Source organism: Peromyscus californicus, unplaced genomic scaffold (genome assembly GCF_007827085.1).
Source record: "Peromyscus californicus insignis strain IS unplaced genomic scaffold, ASM782708v3 Scaffold_24__1_contigs__length_46423439, whole genome shotgun sequence".
NCBI classification, from domain to species: domain Eukaryota; kingdom Metazoa; phylum Chordata; class Mammalia; order Rodentia; family Cricetidae; genus Peromyscus; species Peromyscus californicus.
Window position 1 is genome coordinate 43960678 of NW_026294535.1, and position 27044 is coordinate 43987721.

The 27044-nt window shown below is 44.1% G+C and overlaps 1 protein-coding gene across 1 annotated transcript; it reads left to right on the forward strand.

Moving 5' to 3' along the window:
• The first annotated feature begins 341 nt into the window (after positions 1 to 341).
• Positions 342 to 26898, forward strand: Nemp1 (nuclear envelope integral membrane protein 1). Its single transcript, XM_052753609.1, has 9 exons — positions 342 to 493; positions 9830 to 9951; positions 10830 to 11049; positions 12274 to 12346; positions 18709 to 18802; positions 19228 to 19342; positions 20342 to 20567; positions 21295 to 21468; positions 22176 to 26898. Exons 1-9 carry the CDS (start codon positions 367 to 369, stop codon positions 22342 to 22344), a joined length of 1320 nt encoding a protein of 439 aa, XP_052609569.1. The 5' UTR covers positions 342 to 366; the 3' UTR covers positions 22345 to 26898.
• Positions 26899 to 27044: the final 146 nt, after the last annotated feature.

Consider the following 27044-nt stretch of genomic DNA (forward strand, 5'->3'; position numbering starts at 1 on the left):
CTTATTCGAAAAGGAAGAGTTACCATTGGCTTGCCCGTAATTAATAAAAAGACCGACGTAGAAAGGAAAGAAAAACCAAGAGGGAACGGAGTTTCGATGGGAAGACGCAGTCCAGGAGGGCCTCGCCCATTCTGGTTTCCTATTGGGCAAGCTCCCCATCCATCTCCCTTGTAAATAAACCGGGGACGGAAGCGGGTTGGGTAAAGGGTGGGCTCTTCCTGTTGCCATTGCTAGGGGGTTGGCGTTGTCAGGAGGCGTGGCTTTGAGGGGCGGGCCTCGCAGCTGATTGGCTGCCGGCGCCGCTTATCCGGGGGGACGGTTGCCGAGGAGGGGCTCGCGAGGAGGCGGCGGCGGCGTGAGGCACCCATGGCGGGAGGAATCAAAGTGGCGGTCTGGTCGGCCGTTGGTCCCGGGCCCTGGTGCTGCGGGGCCGGGGGCGGTGGGGTCGCCTGGCTGCTCTTAGTCCTCTTCGGCTGCGTGGTCTGCGGCTCAGGTACCACCCGGGCAGCCGCTGCCGGGAGGGCGGGTGCGAGGGCGGCGTCCTTCTCGGGAAAGTGGGTTTTATCTCCGGGGCGCGGCCCGTTACTCGGCGGGGCGGCGCGGGATGCCGAGGGACGCGCGTCGGGGGCCGGCGGTCGTCCGGACCGAGGGCAGGTCCCGGGGCTGCCCTCGGTCGGAGCCCGCCCGAGGAAGGGAGGCCTGGCCGGGCGGGACTGACGGCGTGGTGCTGCTGGGGTCCCCGGACGAGGTGTGGGGACCGTGAGAAAGAAACGCCCCGCGCACTCAGTTTACCCAGAACACCGCAGGGAGAGGTGCGTCCAGGCTCGACACTGTGGAATAGGTTAGACTTCTCCTAAACGGTTTCTCGAGACAGGTTTTCTCTGTGCAGCCCCGGCTGTCCTGCATCTCGCTCTGTAGCCCAGGCTGGCCTCGAACTCACAGAGATCCTCCTGCCTCTGCCTCCCGAGTGCTGGGATTAAAGGCGTGTGTCGCCACCACCGGCCCGGTGACTACTGCTCTTGTTAGGACCCTCCTCCAGAACAGCCCTGGGATGGTTATCGTCCAGTTGCTCAGAAAAGATAGACGGGCCACCGGCTTTGAGTAAGGGCATCTTTCCCTAAGTTTACTCTTTTCAAGCACGTTCATTTTGTACCTGCTGCTGAACAGTCAACTCTGGACTGGGTAGGAAACTTATTTTGTGCTCCCGTCCAGAAAAAAATTAAAAAGCTTGTAAGAAATAGATTATTATTATTATTATTATTATTATTATTATTATTATTATTATTATTATTATTCTCGTTAAAATTAGTGGACAGGAAAATAAGCGATGTTGGCCAACGTCCACTGGAGGGAGTAGCAACTCCAGAAAATAATCGGCGCTTATAAGCACACGTTATGTACTCATAGCGCCCCCTCCTGTTCCTGCCTATCACACGCTCTCGTTTGTGGCTTAGATCGTTTAACACACCCATAGTATGTTGTTCAAAAGGGACTGAAAACTTCTTTTTGCGAAGGGAGTAGGTGTCCAGGAAGGACACTTTGACAGATGCAGGGCCCAGAGGCCTAGAATAGCATTTGGAAGAACTAATATCTGAATGAACTTTTGGAATGGGGTCTTGGGTTGTGAGGAAATAAGAAAATATTAAGAACAATAAGCAAAGCCGGGCAGTGGTGGCGCATGCCTTTAATCCCAGCACTCGGGAGGCAGAGCCAGGTGGATCTCTGTGAGTTCGAGGCCAGCCTGGTCTACAGAGCGAGTTCCAGGACAGGTTCCAAAACTACACAGAGAAACCCTGTCTCAAAAAAACCAAACCAAAACAAGAACCATAAGCAGTTCCCATCTTTGAAGTTTCTTTTACAGGGTACTGGGGATTAAAACCTAAAGCAAAAAGCCAGGTTTAAGTGGCACACGACTTTAGTCTCAGCACTTGGGAGGCCAAGGTAGGTGGATCGTTTGAGTTTGAGGCCAACATGGTCTACGTAGTGAGTTTTAGGACAGCTGGCACTACAGAGTGAGGCCCTGCCTCAAAACAAACAATAAAAAGAACCCTAAAGCAAACTTTTCTGCCTGCTTGATTCCCTGCCCTTTTATTTAGTCAGGGTCTTAGCGTGTTGCTCAGGCTGCTTTGGAACTCACTGTGTAGTTCTAGCTAGCTTGCAACTCAAGATCTTGCTGCCTCATCCTCCAGAATTCTGGGGTCACAAGCATCACAGCCAGGCTCCAAAGTTCCTTCTGGGAAGGGAGGCTCAGGGCCTTTGCAGACAAGTAATCTCCAGGGACAGCTCAGGGAATGATGACCCGATTGTGTGTGTATCAGCCATAAAGAGCGTCGTGGTGGCGCACGCCTTTAATCCCAGCACTTGGGAGGCAGAGGCAGGTGGATCTCTGTGAGTTCAAAGCCAGTCTGATCTACAAAGTGAGTTCCAGGACAGCCTTGTTACACAGAGAAACCCTATCTCGAAAAGCCTAAAAAAAAAAAAAACAGTCTTGTGACTTCTTAAAAGCTAGGTGCTCAGGCTGGAGAGATGTCTCAGAGGTTAAGAGCACTGGCTGTTCTTCCAGAGATCCTAAGTTTAATTCCCAGCCACCACATGGTGGCTCACAGCCATCAGTAATGAGATCTGGTGCCCTCTTCTGGCATACATTGTATACATAATAAATAAATCTTAAAAAAAAAAAAAAAAAGCTAGGTGCTCAAATGGTAGAATGGAATTTTATTCAAAGGTTCATTTCTTGTCACTCTAAATTCTGGAAACATTTAATTCTAAGAATAATTGGTGTTTTTAGACTATTTGGCAAGTATTAATCCAGTTAGGTATAAAGAAGGAGGCAAAACCCTTGCAGTTTATTTCAGTTGTGTCTGTGTTCTTGTGTTGGAGCATATTCAGGAGGGTTCGTGTGCACATGTGAGCATGTGTAGGCCAAAGGTTGGGATCTGTTGTCTATGTAAATCCCTGTCTACCGTATTTTTGGGACAGGCTCCCTCACTGGGCCTGGATCTTAGAGATTTGGTTAGAGTTGGATCCATGAAACTAATAATGGAAGGTGATAACTGACTGCATTGTGTCCTCTGTTCTCCACATGTATACCAGGATGTGTACACACACATTCACATACATCCTACATATACACAGTAATGGTAACAATAAGATTAAAAAGAGATCGCTAAGGTTAAATTCATATTTTATATTTGGACTTTGAAGGATAAATTTTAACTTTACTAATATTAGTAGCAAAGCTGGGGATTGAACCTAGGGCCTCAGGCATTCAATGTTAGTGCTCTACCACTGAATTTCAGTTCTAGCCCTTTTAATTTATTTTTTGAACAGGGTCTTACTAAGGTATCCCTGCCTCTTTATTTTTAATTTATAATTTGTATTGGTGTGAGGTGAGGATCTGGTTTATTTTTCAAATAATCATTTGTCCCAGCATGTAATTTAATAATACTTTACTAAACCCACTTATTGAAGATGGTAAGTTTTAAAAACAGCTTTTATTAAATTTGTTCTTTGACAAATTCATACATGTGCTGTCTGTCTGTTCTGATTACCATTCCCTCCCACACTCTCTAGCCCCACTCAGCCCGTGCTCCTCCCTGCAAGTCCCTTTCCCTAATTCGTACACTTTTGTTTGCTTTGTCCCTGACTTTAGCTGGGGCCGTGGCTATGGTCATGGATTTGGAATTACCTAGTGGAGCCTAGAATGATGGCAGCTTTGGGGCTAGCTGAATCATGGTGGGTTAAGGTGGATTTTCTTTGGAGGAGGAGTGCAGTTGTCCTGGTTAGGGTTGTCATTGAAGTGATGAGACACAGCCTGCACCTCCACAGCACTGTCTGTTATGGAAGGACGTCAGGGCAGGGACTCACACAGGGCAGGAACCTGGAGGCAGGAGCTGATGCAGAGGCCATGGAGGGGAGCTGCTTACTGGCTTGCTCAGCCTGCTTTCTTTATAGAACCCAGGACCACCAGCTCAGGGATGGCACCACCCACCATAAGCTGGGCCCTTCCCTGTTAATCACTAATTAAGAAAATACTCTACATGCTTGTCTACAGCCCATTCATGTGGAGTTATTTTCTCAACTGAGGCGCCGTCCTTTCTGTTGACTCTAACTTATGTCAAGTTGCCATAAAACTGTCCAGCACAGCAGTTAACTTTTTTATTACGATTTATTATTTACTTATGATTGTGGGTGTGGGTGTGAGCATGTGTGCCACACAGCTTTCATGTGGAGGTCAGAGGACAACTTGTGGGAGTCAGATATCTTCATGTGAGTCCTGGGATAAAGCTTCAGACTTGGTGGCAAGTGCCTTTACTTGCAGAACTATCTTATTGGATATCTGTGTAAGATATAATATTGGAGAATTTAATTTATTTAATTATTTTCTGTGTATGAGTGTTTGCATGTGTGTCTGTGCACCATGTGCATGCCTGGTACCATTGAGGCCAGAGGAGGGCATCAGATTCCCTAGAACTGAAGTTAGAGATGGTTATAAGCTACCATACGGGTGTTGGGAATTGAATCCTGGTTCTCTGGAAGAGCAGCTAGTGCTCTTAACTGCTGGGCCATCTCTCCAGCCCTCATCGTACAGATGTTGCCCGAATCTAAAAGGTCGTATTAATAAAAACAAACCTGGGAGCCAGGTATTGGGGTGAATGCTGGAAGATCAGAGAAGCAGAACAAGCCACAGCTACCTCACCTTGCCAGTTCCTCAGCTGATCCTGTTTGCTCAGACTGGAAACTCCTGTGTCCTTGTCCAAATCGATCTCAGCTGAACTGCTGCTCAAAAGCCTAAAAGCTTAACCAGCTCTAGTTCCTGGTCCTCGCGCCTTATATACCTTTCTGCTTTCTACCATCGCTCCTTGGGATTAAAGGCTCACTTTCTCAGATTAAAGGTGTGAGTCACCATGCTTGGCTGTATCCTTGAACACACAGAGATCCAGGTAGATCTCTGCCTCTGGAATGCTAGGATTAAAGGCGTATGCTACCATTGCCTATCCTCTATGTTTAATATTGTAGCTGTTCTGTTCTCTGACCCCAGATAACTTTATTAGCATGCACAATATTTTGGGGAATACAATACCACCACTTTTCCCCTTTTTTGTCTAAAATTAAAAAAAGCTTATAACTAATACAAGAAAAACTATATCCAATAAATATATACAATATATACAGTCAAGAATTACATTAACAATGTCTAGTCCATTAACGTTTGACAGATTCAGACGAAAAACTTCATTAATATATAACAATGTCCAGTCCAGTAACATTTGATAAACTCAGACAAAATATTTCATTACTTATCCTATTTAAAACAAGTAGTTCCTTTTTAAAAGTAGATTTTATATTTTAATAATTGACCTTTTTTTTTTTTTTTTTTTTTTTTTTGGTTTTTCGAGACAGGGTTTCTCTGTGTAGCTTTGCGCCTTTCCTGGAACTCACTCGGTAGTCCAGGCTGGCCTCGAACTCACAGAGATCCGCCTGGCTCTGCCTCCCGAGTGCTGGGATTAAAGGCGTGCGCGCGTGCGCCACCACCGCCCGGCAATAATTGACCTTTTTATCTTATATCCATATTCCCTTTTTTCTTTTCATAATAGATTCAATAATCTACCTATTGTCATTTTTATATCTTCCCCTTTTTCTTTTTAGAGTAGATTCATTGATCTTCCCATTTATCCTGTTATTCCTTTATTTTTTTTCTCAGAGTAGAGTCAATGATCTACCTCATATCTATATTCTCTTCTTTCTTTTTCCTTTTTTTTTTAAACAAAACCTCTGAATCTAATCTCCATGTTCAGCTTTTGGTTGTGAGCCTAGCCTTTAACGGCTGAGCCATCTCTCCAGCCCCCATGTTCAGCTTTTTTCCTGACAATAACAATTAACAACTTGTAACCAACCATTGTAAACAATGACAATATCCATAACTCATTAAATGATGAAAAATCACCCACCCCACCTCTTGGGTATGTGGACGTCATGTTCTTAAAATTACTTCCTGCTTTCTAGGGGCGAAGACATCTTTAGGGGATCCTGAAAAGAAATTTTTGGGGGTGTTAATTGTCAAGTCCTGTATCATTTGTCCACTCTCTGCATAATGGGAAATTTCAGGGTTTGTTACAAGTCCTTGTTCGAGTAGTCCGTCAGACTGGATCATCTCAGCTAGCCATCTCAAGATTGTTCTGAGTAGTTTGTAGTCCAAAGCTGATCTTTCTGTGGAATCATCTTTGTGGGGTCCTGTCATCCTTTTGAAGATTTCAAATTTGGTGTTAGGTGTGGTCATGGTTCCCTGCAGGCTTTTTTTTTTTTTTTGTGCCTCCTATGTGGTTTGGAGCAATCACAGTCTGATAAATGTCTGTCTGTCTCTTGGAACCATGAGTGTTCTTCCCTAGAAGAGAAAATCTTCACAGCAATTTCTCCCCACCATTTGTCTTGCCAAACTTTTCCAAACTGACCTTTGCCGATGCTCTCTTGTAATTCTTCTCTGAACAAGCAGCAGTAAACCCTTCGTCCCAGGTAGCAGCATCACCGCAGTCACCAACACAAAAAGAAGCAGCCGGCGACTTGGAGCAGCAGCCGCTGCCTCCATGGTCCCACTGCTACAGCTTGTGGCCAGGTTCCGGGCCGAAACTTTTCCTTAGCAAGCCTCCTAGGTCGGCCTCAAACTCGGGATCCTCCTGCTTTTGCCTTCTTCAGCAAATCCTGCTGGCGTGAGCCACCACAACCGGCTTTTTGTAGCTCAGATCTGAGCTGGGGCCCACAAGGCCACAGGCAAGCAGCTTTTTCTTGAATTCAAACCATGAACATTGGGCGCCAGATGTAGCAGGAGTCTTAAAAGTTCTTATTAATAAATTTATTTATTTATTTATTTAGAGGCAGAGTCTCACTATGTGGCCTTGGCTGGCCTGGTGCTTGCTATGTAGACTAGGCGAGCTTCAAATTCACAGAGATCCACCAGTCTCTGCCTCCTGAGTGCTGGGGTTAAAGGAGTGCACCACTGTGCACTGCCCCATTGTAGAATGTTAAAGTTAGAGTAACTTTCCTGGCATTAAATGTTTCAAGTGGCTGGCATTACCGACACATTCTTTGTGTCTCACCACCCGCTTGATGACAGTAATGGACTTTGAAAGGCGAGAGAACAGTTGCTAATACGTGTATATTGGTTTGGCAATGGGTGTTTTTACTTGGAGTTTGTAAATAGACTGCACTTTGTTTTAAGGAAGTGATGGGTTCTTGTTTGACGTGTGTGTACCTGTTCATGGGAGGCCAGAGGATAACATCACAGCTCTTTCTCAGTTACTTTCCATTTTTTTTTTTTTTTTTTGAGACAGGGTGTCTGTTATGTGTTATGTAGTCCTGGGTGTCCTGGAACTCACTCTGTAGACCAGGCTGGCCTCAAACTCAGAGATCCACCTGCCTCTGCCTCCCGAGTGCTGGGATTAAAGTTATGTGCCCATTCCTGGCTCCATCTTTTGAGACAGGGTCTTTCACTGAAAATGGAGCTCACTAGTTCAGCTAGACCAGTGAGCTGACCAGAGAGTGTCTGTCACATTACAGATGCATGTTGTCATACCTGGCTCTGTGTGTGTGTGTGTGTGTGTGTGTGTGTGTGTGTGTGTGTGTGTGATGTGCGAGGGTGTTTGGGTATGTGTATGTTGTGATGTCTGTGGAGGTCAGAGGACAGTCTTGGGTGCTGGTCCTTCACATTCCATCATGTTTGAAACAAGATCTCATTTGCTTTTGCTTACAACAGCCGCAATCTTCTAGGGGTTCCGTCTCCAACTCGGCCTTGCTGCAGGAGCACTGGGGTTACAGATGTGTACTACCATGCCTGGCATTATCTAGGTTCTGGAGATTTGAACTCAGGTCCTCATGAGCGGCCAATGCTTTACCTACTTCAAAGTTAGTCTTAGTTTGGAGTTGAGGATGTCTCTCAGTGGTAGAGTTGCCTAGCAGCTTTGTAGCAATGTACATTGTTAAGCATGTACAAAGAAAGCCCTGTGGATTCTCAGCAATGAAAAGGAAAATTAGTCTTAGTTTCACTTAAAACCATTTTGGCTAGCAAGATGGCCCGGTGGGTAAAGGTTCTTGCCCATCAAGTATAACGACCTGAATTCAGTCCCTGAGAGCCATGGATGAAGAGAACTGACTCCTGGAAGTTGCCTTCTGGCCTCCACACTATGGCAGAGTAAATAAATACCCCGCCAGAGTAAATAAATAAAATACAATAAGGAAATTATTTTCAAAAAACCCATTTTAGCTTGGTGGGCATTCATGCTTTTTGTTTTTGTTTTTTGGGGACAGGGTTTCTCTGTAGCCTTGGCTGTCCTGGACTAGCTCTGTAGACTATTTGAGCCTAACACTCACAGAGATCCCCCTGCCTCTACCTCCTGAGTGGTGAGATTAAAGGCGTGCGCCACCACTGCATGGCAGAAACAAAATATTTTTTAAAGTTCTTCATCATATAGAAATTCAACAAAGAAATAGTTAGAATAGAGGTTCTGGGTTTAATCTCTTAATACCACAAAGGAAAAAGTTATTTAAATGTTTGTGTTAAAGAAGGTAGGTTGGGCGGGAAGGTGGGGAGAGTGGTTTCTCTCAAATCTTGTAAGAACAATTATAAACTGAGGCAGAGTCTGATAGTTTGAATCCAAAGAGTGATGGATAATCATTGGCTGGAGCAAACTGCTGGAGCAGAACAGCTGGAGCAAACAGCTGGAACAGAACAGCCGCCTTGTAGTCCTTTAGTGCCACTTAGTGGGCTCTTGAAAACCCAACCAAGGGGCTGGAGAGATGGCTCAGCAGTTAAGAACATGAGCTGCTCTTCCAGAGGTCCTGAGTTCAGTTCCCAGCAACTACATGGTGGCTCACAACCATCTGTAATGAGATCTGGTACCCTCTTCTGGCCTGTAGACATACATGCAGAGAGAACACGGTATACGTAATAAATAAATAGAGATAAATAAATTTATAAAAAAATAAACCCAACCAAACCTCTGCCAGTTCTGTCCATTCTACTCAGCAAAGGGGTGGAGAAAACCATCAGATGGGTTATTGTCGGTCACTCTGTCCTGTTGTAAGGGAGGAAGAGTATTGATAGTTAAGGGGGAAGTTGGATTAGATGTGAGGATCACGGACTGTTACTAGCTGTGTGACTTGGGAATTAATTTTCCTTAGACATCAGTTTCCTTGTTTGTAAAATAGAGATTACGAAAATGCCTACCGTTGTTGGGAGGGTTAAGTGAAGCAGACAGCATTCTCTGTGTAAAGAAACACTTAGAAGTAGTTCTTACGGGGCTGGAGAGATGGCTCAGCACTTAAGAGCACTGGCTGCTCTTGCAAATGACCCGGGTTTGGTTCCCAGGGCCCAGAACCACATGTGACTCCAGTTCTAGGGGATCTGACATCCCCTCTGGGCACTGTACTCATGTGGTGAGCAGTCACACACACAGGTAAAACATAATACACATAAAATGAAACTTAAAAAGTAGCTTTTATTATTTTTCTGAGTTATATTAACTATCTGTGATAGATAATTAAAGGTTGAGTGTAAGTTAGTGACAGCATATGTTTAGTGTATTTGATATCCTCTAGTCAGTCATAAGCAAGCACACATGTGAGTGAGTGTGTGCACACACACAAATTGGACAGAGATAAAAGTGTTTTATTTCTTTATTTCTTTCATCTCAGGTTTTCTTTTTTGGTCTGGTTCATGTTTTAAGCCCAAATGTAGTAAAGTGGTCAGTTTAATTCTTTTTATAATATGAGTTATAGTTATGAGCTTGTTCTGTTCTACTTAATTCTTATTTCCCCTTTTTTTTTTTGCATAAAGCTGGAATTGATGTAAATGTGGTCATGCTTCAGGAGTCCCAAGTTGATATGAATTCCAACCAACAATTCTGTTATAAAAATGTGCTTATCCCAAAGTGGTATGATATATGGACACGGATACAGGTAAATGGAAGCCCCTTCCCTGGGTATCTCAGCTCCCTTTACCAGCTTAGAGTAGTGTGACCCTGAGGGAAACGTTTGTCCTCCTTCTCTGCGCCTCCCTCTGCACACACTGCCTCCCTCTGCAGTGTGCACACTCAGGCCTCCTGTGAAGTGACTGCCTTCTTTGGGCCGGAATCTGGGGTGCCTGTTTGAACGTAAACTCTTGACTTGTGGTTCTCATTCTGTTTGGACTCTGTGAGAGAAGTTCCCTCTGTGTAGAACGACTTTGGACTGTTTCATAGCACTGTCAGGAGAGTTTCTGGCTGTAGTAGTGATTGAACAAAAGGAGCCTTTTGGAGCTGCTGCAGTAACTATGCAGTAACTGTGACGGACACTGGTGAGGGTGTTTGCTGTTCACATCAACACTCGAGAGCTGGGCTTGCAGGCTTTTTAACATTCTCTCTCTTTTTTTAATTTTCTGATACAAAATTCGTACTGTATCTGGGGCACATTATAGCCAACATTTATCCCTAATCAGTGATTTGTGACAATGTGTTGAGCGTCTCAGCCTGTCATTATGGAAACACTTTCAGTTTTCTGGGGCTGTTTATGACTGGCAATTTTCTTAATATTCCAGATCCTTGCTTTGTATGATCTCGTGCATAAATAGCTGTATTGATACTCTTTCTGCTTGGGATCTCCTCCCCACCCCCACCCCCTTTTCTGGCCTAATAGTGATTCAGACAATGTTAAGAAGAAATTGTGGCAGCTGCCTCTATTAGAGCAGCGTCATTTTCCAAATCATGTTTTTGCTGCATCTGTATATTTCCAGTAAGGGTTTTTTAAATTATGTTTATGAAAATTTCTTACTTTTCATCCTAATTTTGTCTGTGTTACAGGTCCGGGTAAATAGTTCCAAATTGGTCCGAGTCACCCAGGTGGACAATGAGGAGAAGCTGAAGGAGCTAGAGCAGTTTAGTATCTGGAACTTTTTTTCTTCCTTTTTAAAAGAGAAATTGAATGACACCTATGTTAACGTGGGTCTATACAGCACAAAAACCTGCCTCAAAGTTGAGATTATAGAGAAGGACACCAAATACAGTGTCATTGTGACCCGGAGTAAGTCTCACCTTGGTTTTTCTGATGGATTCTATAATGAGCTGGGACAGAGCTTTGGAGGGTATAATTAGACAGAGAAGTCAGTCCAAGACAACTCCATTTTGGTTTTGATTACCAACTTGACTATACCATGGCACTAGCCAGCTATGGAGACTCCACCACACATAAGACTCTAGGCCTGTGCCGGGCGGTGGTGGCGCACGTCTTCAATCCCAGTACTTGGGAGGCAGAGCCAGGCGGATCTCTGTGAGTTCGAGGCCAGCCTGGTCTACAGAGCGAGATCCAGGACAGGCACCAAAGCTACACAGAGAAACCTTGTCTCGCAAAACCAAAAAAAAAAAAAAAAAAGAACCTAGAGTCTAGCTCAGTAACTCATTGCCTAGAATCGGCAGGTCCTCAGTTGATATGGTCAGCACTACTGGAGTATGTCAGACTTTTGTATCCATGCCTTCTGGAGACTCCTTGACTATGTTCAGGTCTGTATTTGAAGACAGGAAAAGTGAACAGTAAAACTAGTAAATTCACAAGAGTGCTTGTGAAATCATGATTAAAGATGAAGACACTGTAGTTTAAGGCTTATTTGCTGGATGTGGGAAAAGTTTTTCCTTCTTTGAAGGCATCTGAGAGTTTTAGAGGAGGTAGATACCATCAGATCCTGATTTGGTTTCTCTTGGTTACTGCTCAGGGTTCATGCTTATAGGTTTGCTATAAAAGGTTATGCCGACAGTTTCCTACTGTCGGGCTCTACTGATGTGTGTGGTGTTGTGGAACATGACTTTAACTAGACAAAGATGTGTTCCATTGGTTTATGCTGCATTCGATTAATTATGTAAAGATATGTTGTATCTGTTTTACCTTGCCTGCCTAAGGCACCTGGTTGGTGTAATAGTGAGCTGAACAGCCAGAAAAAAAAAGCCTGTAAACATTGTGTGACTGTATGAGGTGATGATGGCGTCATGTTTAGCTTATTCCAGTGGTTCCTTTTTTTTTTTTTAAATCCTTAGTGGAGGAAGCTAAAATCAAAATAAGATATTTAGAAAGGTACAGGTTAGACAGAAACCTAACAGTGTTTTCTCTTTGGAAGAGTGCCAGGATTCCGTGTGATCTCTCTACTGCATTTAACTGGGCTCTTTGCCTTACTGTAGTTGACCAGTAATACTAATGTCACCTTTTATAATACCTTTAACTGGCTCTTCTATTAAACAAACATTTCATTTGTTTCAGGATTTGACCCCAAACTCTTCCTTATTTTCCTCCTTGGACTTACGCTATTTTTTTGTGGAGACTTGTTGAGCAGGTAGGTGTGGACTTGATAAGACACTAACATTATTTGACTTTCATCATAAGAATTGTAAGTACTGCCATTCCCTTCTCCAGGATCTGTATGGCTTAGATGTTACCTGCTTGGGTACTTTTTAGACTTATTTGTTTTGTTTGTTTGAGAGAAGGTCTCACTTTCAGTGCTGGCTGGCCTAAACCCAGTGTGTAGTCCAGACCGGCCACAAAGCTCCGCTGTCCTGCCGCCCACGTGATGGGATTAAAGGTGTGTGCCACCATGCCCAGCTTTTTTCTTTCAGTGTGTATCTGTGCCTCTGTCCATGTGTGGTATGTGGTGCCTGCAGAGACTGAAAGAGAGAGGGCATTGGGTCCTCTGGACCTGGAATTACAGGCAGTGATTGCGCCTCTAATGAAATCGCTGCCAAGTTACACATTGATGGTTTCCTACTGTTCAGAGAGAGGGAGACAAACATCAATTACTTGCCCATTTTCTTTTTTGAGAAACCGACTAGCTGTGATAGGTAAAATTGACATGCTCTAATATAAAGGCCCACTCTCTGAGATAAAACTAAATACTGCTGAAGCAGCTGAGAAGCTGGGACTGGGTAAGTTGTGGGCTAGAGGAGAGCTAGCGTTGCTGTCCTGCTGAGAGAGCACTGCAGTACAGTGACTCCTGGTGACCTGGCGCTCCACTCCGCTCGGCCTGTAATAACGCACAGACCCACAGAGGACAGGGAGGATGGGGTCTATCAGACTCCTCCCCTCAGGGCTCAGGGATCCTGAGGAAGAGGAGGTGAGATTGTAAGAGCCAGAGGTGGTGGATGACTCCAAGACACAGCAGGGGTGATGGCAGTGTCAACAAGTCCTACACAAACTCCAGCCACTCAAAATCCCAGCACTGAGAGGGGAAATGGATGCAGAGTCCCACCCCTAGCCAAGAAACTGTTTGCAATTGATACCTGCTGGGAAAGGGAACATGAGTTTTCTCTAGCAGTGTCACTGGGTCCATCAGCCACACTTGGGGACAGGTTTCATTCCCAGGAGTAGTTGACCAACACAAAAAGGACTCCTTGGGGGCTGTTTTGTTGCTGTTTTGGATTTTTGTTTTTGTTTTTTTTAGATTTATATATTATGCACACAGTGTTCTGCCTGCATGTGTCCTTGCAGGTCGGAAGAGGGCACCAGATCTCATTACAGATGGTTGTGAGCCACCATGTGGGTGCTGGGAATTGAACTCAGGACCTCTGGAAGAACAGCCAGTGCTCTTAACCTCTGAGCCATCTCTCCAGCCCCTTGTTTTGGGTTTTTTTTTTTGTGTGTGTGTGTGTGTGTACTTTTTGTTCTGGTATTTTTGTATGAAAAAGATTTAAATAAATATATGGTTAAGTAAATACTGAGTGAAGGTTGAATCAACATTAAGTTCATAAGTGAAAGGTAAACAATTGGAATTTGAAGTTGAGCTATGTTGGGCTTGAGAGAAGTTGTTCTTTTTTTTTTGGTTTTTCGAGACAGGGTTTCTCTGTGTAGCTTTGTGCCTGTCCTGGAACTCACTCTGTAGCCCAGGTTGGCCTCGAACTCAGAGAGATCCGCCTGCCTCTGCCTCCCAAGTGCTGGGATTAAAGGCGTGCGCCACCACCGCCTGGCTGAGAAGTTGTTCTTTATTTTGGGACTCCTGAGGGAAACTCACATTCAGGGAAAAGTAACCCTTGGAATGGCAGTAGGATCTGTCTGTCCTGGGTAATCAGCTCCATTCACTTTTCAGTCTCTGCTTGGATTTGCTCCTCTCTTCCTAGACAAGGTGTCCAGTTCCTCAGAAGAGTTATATTGTTTCTTTTAAAAATGTTTTTATTAGCATGTAGTGATTGTATATAAGGATGGGTTACATTGTTGACATGCCTGTACATGTACATAATTAATTTTGATCATGTTTACCCCAGGACCCAACTAGCCATGCTTTTTTTTTTTAAATTCTTCTCTCCTATATTGCATCTCCACTGTGGTTTTCCCCTCCCTCCTCTCCTCCCAGTCCCTTCCCTCATATCCCCTGCCCCCATATCAACTCCTCCTTTCCCTTCAGAAAAGGGCAGGCCTTCCAGGGGTATCAACCAAAGATGGCATGTCAGGTTACAATAAGACTAGGCACCTCCCCTCATTAAGGCTGGATGGACAACCCAGTAGAAGGAAAAAGGTCCCCAGAGCAGGCAGAAGAGTCAGAGACAGCCCCCACTCCCACTGTGAGGAGTCCCACAAGAAGACCAAGGTGCACAACCATAACATATGTGCAGAGGACCTAGGTCAGACCCATTCAGGCCCCCTGATTGTCAGTTGAGTCTCTGTGAGCCCCTATGGGCCTGGTTAATTGGTTCTGTTGGCTTATTTCTTGTGTTCGTGACCCCTCTGGATCCTACAATCCTTCCTTGCCCTCTTGCAGGATTCCCCGAGCTCTGCCTAATGCTTGGCTGTGGGTCTCTGCATCTGCTCCCATCGGTTGCTGGGTGAAGCCTCTCTGATGATGATTGTGCTAGGCACTGGTTTATGAGTGATCTGAACATATCATCATTAGGAATCATTTCATTGACTTTTTTTTTTTTTTTTTGCCTGTCCTGTTTGGTTCCATCCTTGGTCTGGGTTGTCCAGACTCTAGTTCCTTGCCCTCCAGGCATTGTCTGGCATGGGCTCCCTCTCGTGATGTCGGTCTCAATTTCGACCAGTTATTGGTTGGGCACTTCCATGAGTTCTGTGCCACCATTACCCTGGCACGTCTTGCAGTCAGGACTAATTGTAGGTGGAAGGTTTTGTGGTGGGGTTGGTGTCCCAGTTCTTCCACTGGAAGCCTTGCCTGGTTACAGAAGATGGCCAGTTTAGGTTCCATGTCCCTCATTGCTAGGAGTCTTCACTAGTGTCACCCTTGTGGGTTTCTAGGAGTTTCCGTTGCACTAGGTTTCTGTCTCACCTCCAAAATGCGCCCCCCATTCCAGTCGTCTCTCGCAGTACTCTTCCCCCTGAAACCATCCTGTCCTATCCCCACCTGCCCGCAGTCTACCCATGAAATCTATTTTCCCTTCCCAGGGATATTCATGCATCCCTCCTGAGCCTTCCTTGTTACTTAGCCTCTCTGGATCTGTGGATTGTAGCATGATTATCCTTTAACTTTATAGCTGATAGCCACTTATAAGTGAGTACATACCTTGTTTGTCTTTTTGGGTCTGGGTTACCTCACTCAGGATGATTTTTTTTTCTAGTTCCATCCATTTTTTTTGTGATGTTATATTCTTTTAATAGCTGAGTAATACTCCATTGTGGATATATACCATATTTTCTTTATCCGTTCTTCAGTTGAAGGACACCCAGGGTGTTTCCAGTTTCTGGCTGCTATGAATAATACCACAATGAACATGGTGGAACAAGTGTCCTTGTGGAGGCCATTTGGTATATGCTCAAGAGTGGTATAGCTGGGTCTTGAGGTAGATTCCCAGTTTTCTGGTGAACCACTGTATTGATTTCCATAGTGGCTGTACAAGTTTGCACTCCCACCAGCAGTGGAGGAGTGTTCCCCTTGCTCTACATCCTCTGCAACATAAGCTGTCATGGTGTTTTTGATCTTAGCCATTCTGACAGGTGTAAGATGGAATCTCAGAGTTTTTTGATTTGCATTTCCCTGATGACTAAGGATGTTGAACATTTCTTTCTTTCTTTCTTTGGTTTTTTTGAGACAGAATTTCACTGTGTAATAGCTCTGACTATCCTGGAACTCACTATATAGGCCAGGCTGGCCTTGAACTCACAGAGATCTGCGTGCCTTTGCCTCCTGAGTGCTGGGATCACAGGTGTGCACTCCAACCTCCTGTGTTGAACATTCTTTAAGTGCTTCTCGGTCATTTGATATTCTTCTGTTGAGAATTCTCTATTTAGATCTGACCCCATTTTTTAATTTGATTATTTGGTTTGTTGATGTCTAGTTTCTTGAGTTCTTTATATATTTTGAATATTAGCCCTTTGTCAGGGTTGGTGAAAATCTTTTCCCATTCTGTAGGCTGCCATTTTGTTCTTTTGATGGTGTCCTTTGCCTTATAGAAGCTTTTCCGTTTCATGAGATCCTGTCTATTTATTTATTTATTTTTGGGTTTTCAAGAGAGTTTCTCTGTGTAGCTCTGGCTGTTCTGGAACTAGCTTTGTGGAGATCCACCTACCTTTGCCTCTCAAGTGCTAGGATTAAAGACGTGCGCCACCACTGCCCACCGAGGTTCCATGTATTAGTTGTTGACCTTAGTGTCTGCACTGTTGGTGTTCTGTTCAGGAAGTGGTCTCCTGTGCCAGTGTGTTCAAGGCTGTTCCCCACTTGCTCTTCTGTCAAGTTCAGTGTGCCTGGTTTATGTTGAGGTCTTTGATGGAGTTTTGTGCAGGGTAATAGATAGGATCTATTTAGATTCTTCTACATGCCAGCATCCAGCTAAACCAGCAACATTTGCTGAAGATACTTACTTTTTTCCCATTGTACATCTCACTTCTTCACCAAAAGTCAGATGTCCATAGGAGTGGGGATTTATGTCTGGGTCTTCAATTTGATTCCATTGATTGACCTGTCTGTTTTTATGCCAATGCCATGCTGTTTTTATTACTGTAGCTCTGCAGTACAGCTTGAAATCAGGGATGGTGATACCTCTAGAAGTTCTTTTATTGTACAGGATTGTTTTAGCTAGCCTGGGTTTATTTATTTTTTCCATATGAAATTGAGTATTGTTCTTTCAAGGTCTGTGAAGAATTTTGTTGGGATTTTGGTGGGGATTGTGTCGAATCTGTAGATTGCTTTTGGTAAGATGGCCATTTTTACTGTGTTAATCCTACAGACCCATGAACATGGGAGATCTATCTTCTGATATCCTCTTCAAAGGCTTGAAGTTTTTTCACACAGGTCTTTTACTTGCTTGGTTAGAGTTACCCCAAGATATTTTATACTATTTGTGGCTATTGTGATGGGTGTTGTTTCCCTTATTTCTTTCTTGGCCCATTTGTCATTTGTATATAGGAGGGCTACTGATTTTTGAGTTAATCTTTTATCCAGCTACTTTGCTGAAGGTGTTTATCCGCTGTAGGAATTCCCAGATAGAATTTTTGGAGTTGCTTAAGTATACTGTCATATCGTTTACAAATAGCGATACTTTTGATTTTCCAATTTATATCCCCTTGATCTCCTTTTGTTGTCTTATTGCTCTAGCTAGAACTTTGAGTACTATATTGAATAGATAGGGAGAGAGTGGACAGCCTTGTCTTGTTGCTGATTTTAGCAGAATTGCTTTGAGTTTCTCTCTCTCTATTAAATTTGATGTTAGCTATAGGCTTGCTATAAATTGCCTTTATTATTTTTAGGTATGTCCCTTGAATCCCTGATCTCTCCAAGACTTTCATTATGCAGGGGTGTTGGATTTTGCCAAAGGCTTTTTCAGCATCTCATGAGATAATCATATGTAATTTTCTTTCATTTTGTTTGTATGGTGGATTACATTGACAGATTTTCCTGTGTTGAACCATCCCTGCATCTCTGGGATGAAACCTACTTGAGCATGGTAGATGATCTTTTTGATGTGTGCTTGGATTCGGTTTGCAAGTATTTTATTGAGTATTTTTGCATTAATGTTCATGAGGGAAATTGGTCTGTAATTCTCTTTCTTGAATCTTTCTGTGGTTTGCGTATTGGGTGACTGTAGCCATATAAAATGAATTTGGCAATGTTCCTTCTGTTTCTGTTTTGTGGAATAATTTGAGGGGAGTATTGGTATTAACTCTTTGAAAGTCTGGGAGGATTCTGTGCTAAAACTGTCTGACCCTGGTCTTCTTTTGGTTGGGAGACTTTTTTTTTTTTTAAGATTTTATTTATTTATTATGTATACAGTGTTCTGTGGAATGGGCATCAAATCCAGTCCTGAAGTGGCTGGTTCCTCCTACAGCAGATTTATGTGCACTGCTGCAGTGTGCTCATCCTGACTAGGTCAGTATTGCTGCACACAGGGTCCACAGCTGAGTGAGACTGTTGGTGGGAGTTCTCCCCTAGCATCTCCACAGCCCATTCTGGCACCATGAAGGCTACCCAGCAGGAAGGGAGCTTCCAACCCAGTTCCAACTTGATTTTTCTATGCCCCATGTCTATAACATGTGGTGGATTTAAAGAGCGATGGAGATGGGAGTGAGATTTGAGAGGACCTTGTTGATACTGATCTTCATGGTCTGTCAGCAGCTACATCAGCCTGTAGTTCTGCAGCTTTAACTAGTGGGCAGATTCCTTCTCTAGTTCCTGTCTTGGAACTTTTCTAGTCACTTGTGATTTCATCAGTGCTTACTTGAACCACAGTATTCCACAGTCAAGAACAATGACTTTCTCTGCAGGAGTCAGCTTTTCTACTATTCCACTGGAGTGAGTGTGGGAATTGTGGCCTCTCTGCTAATCATCATTTTTATGCTCTCCAAGTTTATGCCCAAGGTAAGTGGTCCAGTCCTCCTAAGTCTTTAGGACACGCTTGGATAGCTGGAGGATAGTCTTCAAATCTTAGAATACGAACATTTGCATTGATGGCTGATGAGTCAGCGTCTGTCCTCTTGCGTGATTCTGTAAAGTACTTGCATGGGAAGACCTCGAGCCTGCAGACTCTTTATTTGAAATCGTGCTCAGTGGGAACTGAGGGCCACTTTCTGTTCTCTAACTGCACACTCAGGCCTTCCAGTTATTAGCATCTCATCTTCTGGTGTTCCTTGCAGACTGTACCTTTTTAGGTATTATAAAGCAGCATATTTTTTTAAGAGAAATGTTTTTATGCATTTTGAGTAGGTTGAGTTTTAAGAAAAAAATTACCCCCTTTGCTTTTATAAAAGTCTTGTAACTTTTTCTTTCATTCTTACTTTGTCTAGAGAAGTCCCATTTACGTCATCCTGGTAGGAGGCTGGTCCTTTTCTCTGTACCTCATTCAGCTAGTTTTTAAGAATTTACAGGAGATATGGAGATGTTATTGGCATTATCTTCTAAGTAAGTATTGGTGGCTTTGCTTTCCTTTGTTTGTGTTGATAGGCTGTTGGTTAATTTGATTGTGAGAAGATGTTGCCTGCCAACAAAGAAGGCTAACTTGTAAATATTATAATTCCCTACTTATTTCTAATACTGCATCTTAACATCATCTTAACATCTTTTAAATTTAGATGCTGTTGGTAAGAATAAAACTTTAATTTGCTGATGTTTATTCTACATTAAGCAAAATTTAAAACCTTTAAATTGTCTTTATTAATGTTAATTTAAATAATGCTTGGGGACCTGGAGAAGTAAGACCACCATGAATCTTGTAAACAGTAAGAATCCTTTGATCACCGGGCGGTGGTGGTGCACGCCTTTAATCTCAACACTCGGGAGGCAGAGCCAGGCAGATCAGTGAGTTCTAGGCTAGCCTAGTCTACAGGGTGAGATCCAGGACAGGCACCAAAGCTGCACAGAGAAACCCTCTTGAAACCCTCCCGTCACACACAAAAAAGAATCCTTTGATCATGCAGATAGAAACTTTTTCTTGATAGGAACTCGATCTATTATTTGAGAACATTACTATGGATTTTTATATTTTGGGGTTAAAATAGACAATTTTATAAATGTTCAACATGTAGCTTTTTAAAAAGATTGAGTTTTTAATTATGTGTGTGGGTATGTGCAGTCAAGTGCTGGTGCCTGTAGGGTCAGATCCCCTGGAGCCACCATGTGGTGCTGGGAACTGCACTTGGGTCCTCTGGAAGAGCATCAGTGCTCCTAACCTCTGAGCCTCTCTTCAACACCTTTGTTATGGGAACCCATCTGTTACACAAAGGATAAGATGCGAGTGTGTGTGTGTGTGTGTGTGTGTGTGTGTGTGTGTGTGTGTGAAATAGGTACACAATAAAGTACAGGTCTTATCTCATCTGGCTTGTTTGATGCCGTCTAGTGAACTCACTACCGCTTTCCACGTAATAGCTGGAAAAGAATGTCTTGTGCTGTCTCCTTTGATAGGCTACGTCCTCACAGTTGGATTCATGAGTTTTGCAGTGTGCTACAAGTACGGGCCCTTGGAGAATGAGAGGAGCATCAACCTGCTGACTTGGACACTGCAGCTGCTGGGCCTGGGCTTCATGTACTCCAGCATCCAGATGCCACACATTGCTTTTGCGCTGGTCATCATTGCACTGTGTACCAAGAACCTGGAGTATCCCATTCACTGGCTGTACACCACCTACAGGTGACTAAAGGCAGTGTCGTCGTTCTGGGTTGACATGTGAGGTGTGGGCACACTTGCAGCACAGGGAGACAGAGCTTTTCTTTGTAAGTGAGAAATCGCTGGGCTGGGTTTCCACTCTTGTTCTTTCTTAGTTGAGTCTGTTTTTTCTTTTTTATAAAAATAAAAGCATCCAGTAAAGTGTCATGTGTTCCTGTTACCACTAGGTGGTGCAAATTATAGGTGTTTTTGTTTTTAACCCTAGGCCTCAGGTTCAGGTTTCAGATCATTTCACACTGACTGCCAGATTGCTCCAAAAATCCCAATCTTATTTTAAGATGTAATTCATAGCATGTTATCTTTAAAGAGAGTAAATATGGAATGGTCCTTGATTCTGAGGTTGTCAGTGGCTGTTCCATTGCAGATAATCAAAGTGGAACCTTTAGTTTCAGAAACGGAGTTCGCGAACCATATTATGACATCATTTTGTTGTTGTTTTTCCATTTATCGGAAAATAAATACTTTGTTTGACATTTATTGGAAAATAAGTGAGTTTGACTACTCTGGTTTTTCCCTCAGTTTGGTATGTCAGGAGTGCGCTAGAATGAAGGATGTGTATAGAAGAGAGGGGGGGTGATGACTCCCAGTGTTTAGTCTTGTCGGGTGTGTGCTTGGTCTTCTGAAACCGTGGAGGTAAGGATGGATATGGATTGCTGATTAATGATTCATGATGTTATTTTGGTGAGCACAGAAAGATGTGTAAAGCAACAGAAAAGCCTGTCCCCCCTCGCCTCCTGACAGAAGAAGAGTATCGGATACAAGGAGAGGTGGAGACCCAAAAAGCTTTACAGGAGCTCCGAGAGTTTTGTAATAGTCCAGAGTGCTCTGCCTGGAAGACTATATCTCGGATTCAGTCTCCAAAAAGGTAAATGCTTGGCCTGATAAGCCAGGTATTTATGGTAGTTAATGACCATGAGTTCTAACAGAGATCATACTTCTAGATAACTGTGATATATTTTGCCCTTTGATTATTGCTAACCTAGGAGTAGACAAGAGAAAGTTATCTGTGTCATCATGTATTAGAAGTAATCTATTTCCTGTTTCCCCAAGGCATTAACATGTGAAGACTTCAGTACTATATTTAAATGTGGCCCTTTTAAGTTTGACATAGATGTTGTACTTATTTTTTATATTTCAGGTTTTTGAGACGGTCCATGTAGTCCTAGCTGTCCTGAGTTGCCCCCTGGCCCCCTATGGTTGGGAGTGGTTGTATGTGAAGTTTAATTTGGAATCATGATAGCATAAAGTTTATAGGGCCATAAATGCAAAGAACTGTAGTGTCCCAGTCTCTTATCAGGAATATGGCGACTGAAGGAACCTTAGCACTTCGTAACTGAGGACAGGGAGCCACTGTCAGCAGGAGGAGAATGCCCAACATGTTGGCTTATGAGCCCAGCCTTGTTTCCTGCCGATTTCTTCAGTCTATATGTCTGCCAAAGCAAGGACAGGAATTTCAGTTAGATTCAGTATCATTTGAACTGCAGGCATGCTGAGCCTTTCAGTCTGTTCTTATTTTGAGAGCCGTTCAGGAAGGACAAGCAGCTTCTTAATGAGCAACCCTCTCTTTTGCAGATTCGCTGACTTTGTGGAAGGTTCTTTTCACCTCACGCCAAATGAAGTCTCTGTTCACGAGCAGGAGTATGGATTAGGGAGCATTATTGCCCAGGATGAGGAGCTGTCCTCAGAGGAGGAAGGCTCAGAGTACCCTGCTGTGGTCACCCAGAACAGCTTCCTGACTTAGTTGGGAATCGGTTATTTTCATGTAGACTGGTGTGCGAGGGTGCAGAAGCTCGCCTGCTGAAAGCCGAGGACTGGGGGTGTCACCCTGGCAGTGCTTTGGTGGTCTCCAAGGGATCCCTGAGGAAAGAGTGGAGGAAGGAGTGAGTGCCGTGGTCACTTGATTCTGACAGTTGAGCTATTGGTCCACTTTGCTATTCTTGAAGAAACTGGTTGGCCACAGCCAGCATGATAGTCTAGCTCCTGTTTGAAAGTTCACTGAGTGATGGTGATTCCATCACTGTGACAAACCCTCAGAAATTAAGTGCAGTAATGCATTCAGATCATAGACTGCATCTCCTAAAGAGAAATCTACAAATTTGAGCCATTTTTACTTGTCTGCTTCTTAAGTGACAAGTGCTGGGATCTTAAGCCTTGACTTAAGGAAAAATAGATGGTTGCCTATCTTGTTTTTTAAACAAATTATTTTTTTAAATGCAGCAAATTCATGTTTTAGAACCAATAAGTGCTCCAGAGTGACAAACTCTGCTGACCCCCGGATATTTATTGGTACAGATCTCCATGAAAACCCCTGGAGCTGTTGTGTTGAGCCTTGGATTCTCATGAATCTGCTATTCTGGGTTTTACTTAACATTTAGAACGACGTCTGCCAGCCTTCTGTGGTGCTGCTCCCCTGAGCTCGTGGTTTAACATCTGCGTTTTCTCACCACGGCTCCTGACCTGGCTCCTGACCTGTGCCGCGTGTGCGGGTTTTCTTCTTCTCTGCTCCCTCCCTCCCCTTCCTAACATGGAGGTTCCTCCCCTTCTGACCATTTTGTTTTGAGTTTTTTCTCTCAGGGCCAGGGTCTTGCCTTGTAACTCAGGCTGGTCTGAAGCTGTCAGTCCTTTGATCAAAGCCTCTCAGTGCTGGGATCTTAAGCCTATGCTGCCATGCCAAGCTTCTTTTTTTTCTTTTTTTGAGACAGGGTTTCTCTGTGTAGCCCTGGCTGTCCTGGAACTCACTCTGTAGACCAGGCTGGCCTTGAACTCAGAGAGATCCTCCTGCCTTTGCCTCCCGAGTGCTGGGATCGAAAGTGTGTGCCACCACACCTGGCATGCCAACCTTCTTGCCTTATTTTTTTAATATATATATCCTTTATATATCCCTTTATCTTGGTTCCTACATTATAACTAGGGAGAGAAGTCTTGTTTACCTCTTTTTCTCCATCAGATTTCATATGACTTACTACACAATCAAGAAACTATCCCAGGGCTGGGGATGTAGCTCAGTGGTAGAGCGCTTACTGGCTCGGGATGCAAGGCCCTGGTTGGATCTTTAGCACCACAACAAAACAAAACCAACCCTACCTCCTTGTCCCTGTCTCCTCTCATATACCCATTCTGTTCATTCCGCCTTCTCACTGCCTGCATGTTCCCAGACTGGTAATTTGTAAGTCCTGAAACCACCTGTTAAGTTCTTAATATGCAGTTTGGGTTATGTAGCTGCCGGACGGACTTTGCATGTCGGATCATAGACCTTAAGGCGATCTTCCTGCCTCTGACGCTCATTCAGCTGCCAGCACCAGACACGTTCTCCCTGAATTGACAGTCCTTATTTACAGTTGAGAATCCCTTGCCGTTGCAGACACCCTTAAAAGCTAACGGTGTCGTTTATGAGGGAGCAGACTCCCAAGGCTCTGCCGTTTGCTTGGCTCTTTCATTGTGATCTCCACCGTCACATTAGAAGAAGCGTGTGACTTACTTCTGTGATTCCTTCAGCCAGGAAGGGGGGTGCTGACTCAGGTATACAGCATCAGACTCATTGTCTCAGGATCATCGAGAAGGAAGATGGTGTTTTCAAGAATATCTTAGGGTTTCTTCAGACCTGCTAGTTTTGAAAGACCCTGGGCTCTACTGCTAGCATCCAAAATGCCGGCTGAGTCGCATCTCCAGGTGGCAGTGGGTTATTTCAACCATTGTTCCCCATAGCCTTAAATTGTCCTAAAGTGACAACTACCTCAACTGGTAGAAAGTGAAGCAGGAGAGACGGGACGTGAGCAGTATCTGAGCAGGTGCTGTGGGTTAAAGCTGCAGAGTACAAGATGTCTTTGTGAATTAGGAATATGGTAAAAATCTGTCCCTTTTCAAAGAACCATCACAGCTTCTGAAAAGGTGGGGATGAAGCTCAGAGGAAGTACATGCTTGTCTAGCAGGCACAAGGCTGGGGTTCAGTTCCTGGCATCACAAAAACAAGACCCATTGCTAACAACAAAAGCCTCTAAAACACACTATTTGGAACCTCCTTTATAGAAGTTGATACCCAGTATATTTTAGTGTAAAAGCCAGTTCAACTGTACAAGTGGCGTTAGGTCCTGGAAGCCCTTGGTGCCTTTCCCCACTTCACTCCCTGAGGACGGCAGCTTGCCAAAGGGGAGGGGACTTCTGACTTAGATGTTTATTTTAATGAGAAATCACTGTGAATGACTTTGCTCTTCTGTGTGGTGAGCTCCCAGTGAAATACGGATTTCATTTCAAGGCCATTTGTCTCTTGAACTGTGTTTGAATTTGGGGTGAGGAAACCCAGCTCACTTTCTTACCCTGAGTCTGGGAGTTGGAGAACTGAGTGGTGAGAGCTGCTGTCAGTGAAGGGTGTGCTGCTTTTGAGTGCTGTGTACCCTTGCCCTGCCCACCTGCCTGCGTGTCTGACGGATCGCAGCAGGGGTGGAGGGAGGACGGGGGCGAGCTGGGCACTGGAGCCGTGGCTGTGCCCTGTCAGCCTCTGTGCTCAGCGGCTGTCAAGCCATAAATTGGTTCCAGGGCTCAGGGTCTCATCATTGGAAATCTATTGCTTCTAATGGGTCTGACTCGAGTTTATAGAACATGGCTGCCACTAATGAGAACGTAAGAGGCAGTTGGCATAAGAATTTATAATGTCCCTTTCCTCATTAGAACATGATGACCAAAGCCAAAAAGATTTAGCAACTTCGATGACTTGAAATAGGAGGAACTGGTTTCTCCCACCTGCCTTCTTGTTAGAGCAACAGTGGAGATTTTGCTGGTGATGGCTCTTGGGGTCCCACTGTTGTATTTTATCACATCACATCCTATCCTAGGGCACAGCCCTCTATTAATCAATTGTGTTCCCTTTAGCCTACCCCACTTGGCATAGGTGATGGAGGTTTGATGAATGAAAGGACCCAAATAGGCCAGAGAATCCCCCGAGGCCTTGATACCCTTGAAGGGTTTGGGAATGAGTTATGTAATTGCCCTCAATCTTTTGTTCCAGAAAAAAAGGATGAGCTGAGATGGATGTCTGTGTTAAAATGGTCCCTAGCGGTGTCCTCGTAAGAGTTGAAGTAGGAGGGCAGAAGATACACCCCTTCTAGTATTCCTCTGGACTCAGGTCTAGTGTATGAGACAGTCGTCTGCATTTTAATGGAGAATTTTATCTGAACACAGGAAGGACAGTGGGGCAGATTTACTGAGCTCTCACATTAGCGAGGCACTGAGAGCAAGGGATAAATACACAAGGTAGCAGTTGCACGGCACAGCTTTGCCTAAGCCTTCCATGTAGCAGAAATGATTTCTTTTGGGGGAACTTAAACAACTGTGGTTACCCAGTGGTATCGTAGTGGCTTAACTATGGATACTGTTGCTGTTGGAGTCAGGATGGCTACTGCCTTGAAAAGGTGGTTTGGAAGTCTGGCATGGTAGTGTATACTTGAACTTGGAAAGGTGAGTGAGAGGATCACTTGAGTCTGGACATTTTAAATTAGTAGGGGCAGCAAAGGAGATCCCCATCTTAAAATAGAGAGTGTTTGGTGCCTTACATGGCAGGACGTAGAACCCTGTGAATAAGCAAAGCATACAAACACCAGTGTTAGCCCTGTACCTCAGCAGGGTCAGGTGTGGTCACAGACTCACACGTGAGGCTTTGGACCCATACACATCCCACATGCGTCGTCATCCTTTGACACACTTTGTTATTTAGACAGGGTGCCAGTCTGTAGCCTGGAACTCACTCAATATATTGCCCAGGCTTGCCTAGAACTCACGGCAGCCCTGCCTTGGTCTGGATTGCTGGGATTATAGGCATGAGCCACCATGTCCAGCGTCCTCTTTCATATTCTTGACAATAACTTGAAAATGGTGAAACCAGTTGGCTTTGAACTTCTGGGAAGCATGAGCATCACTGTGTGGCAGATTGCCGCCAATGTGGACCTCAAAGCCTGTTAAACCCACAGTGGCCACAGTTTCATGTCTATGGAATTGATGCTGAAATAACAAGGCCAAGGAACTACTAGGTAAGTTAGCCTGTGGGTAATGCCTTAGTGTTATTTAGATAAAATATTTGTCACTTATACTTCATAAATGTTAAAGAATGTTCAGGAAGAACAAAATTATCAGGGATGGCTGTTTGCCATGGCTCTTCACTTCCCCCTACCTTTCTGTAAGAAAAAGTGATGCTGTGTATTTTTTTATTATTATTATTATTATATGGCTTGTAAATTATCCCAATTTTAATAAAGTTTTATATGCTGTATAGTGGTCTTTTTTAAATTAAAATACTCAATATTTGGCTTGTGTATGTATATTAATTTGTATGTGAGTGTGCTCATGCTGGACACGTGGGCATCAGAGGACAACTTGTGTGAGTGTCTCTCTTCCCACCGTGTGGGTTCCAGGGGTCAAACTCAGGTCATCAGGCTTGGCAGCAGGCGCCCT

What these genes read in the sequence shown, in the direction of transcription:
- Nemp1 (XM_052753609.1), top strand. Translation starts at nt 367, where the DNA reads ATGGCGGGAGGAATCAAAGTGGCGGTCTGGTCGGCCGTTGGTCCCGGG. An exon ending in CTGCGTGGTCTGCGGCTCAG is followed by an intron (nt 494 to 9,829) that starts GTACCACCCGGG and finishes TTTTGCATAAAG; the next exon opens with CTGGAATTGATGTAAATGTG. An exon ending in ATATATGGACACGGATACAG is followed by an intron (nt 9,952 to 10,829) that starts GTAAATGGAAGC and finishes TCTGTGTTACAG; the next exon opens with GTCCGGGTAAATAGTTCCAA.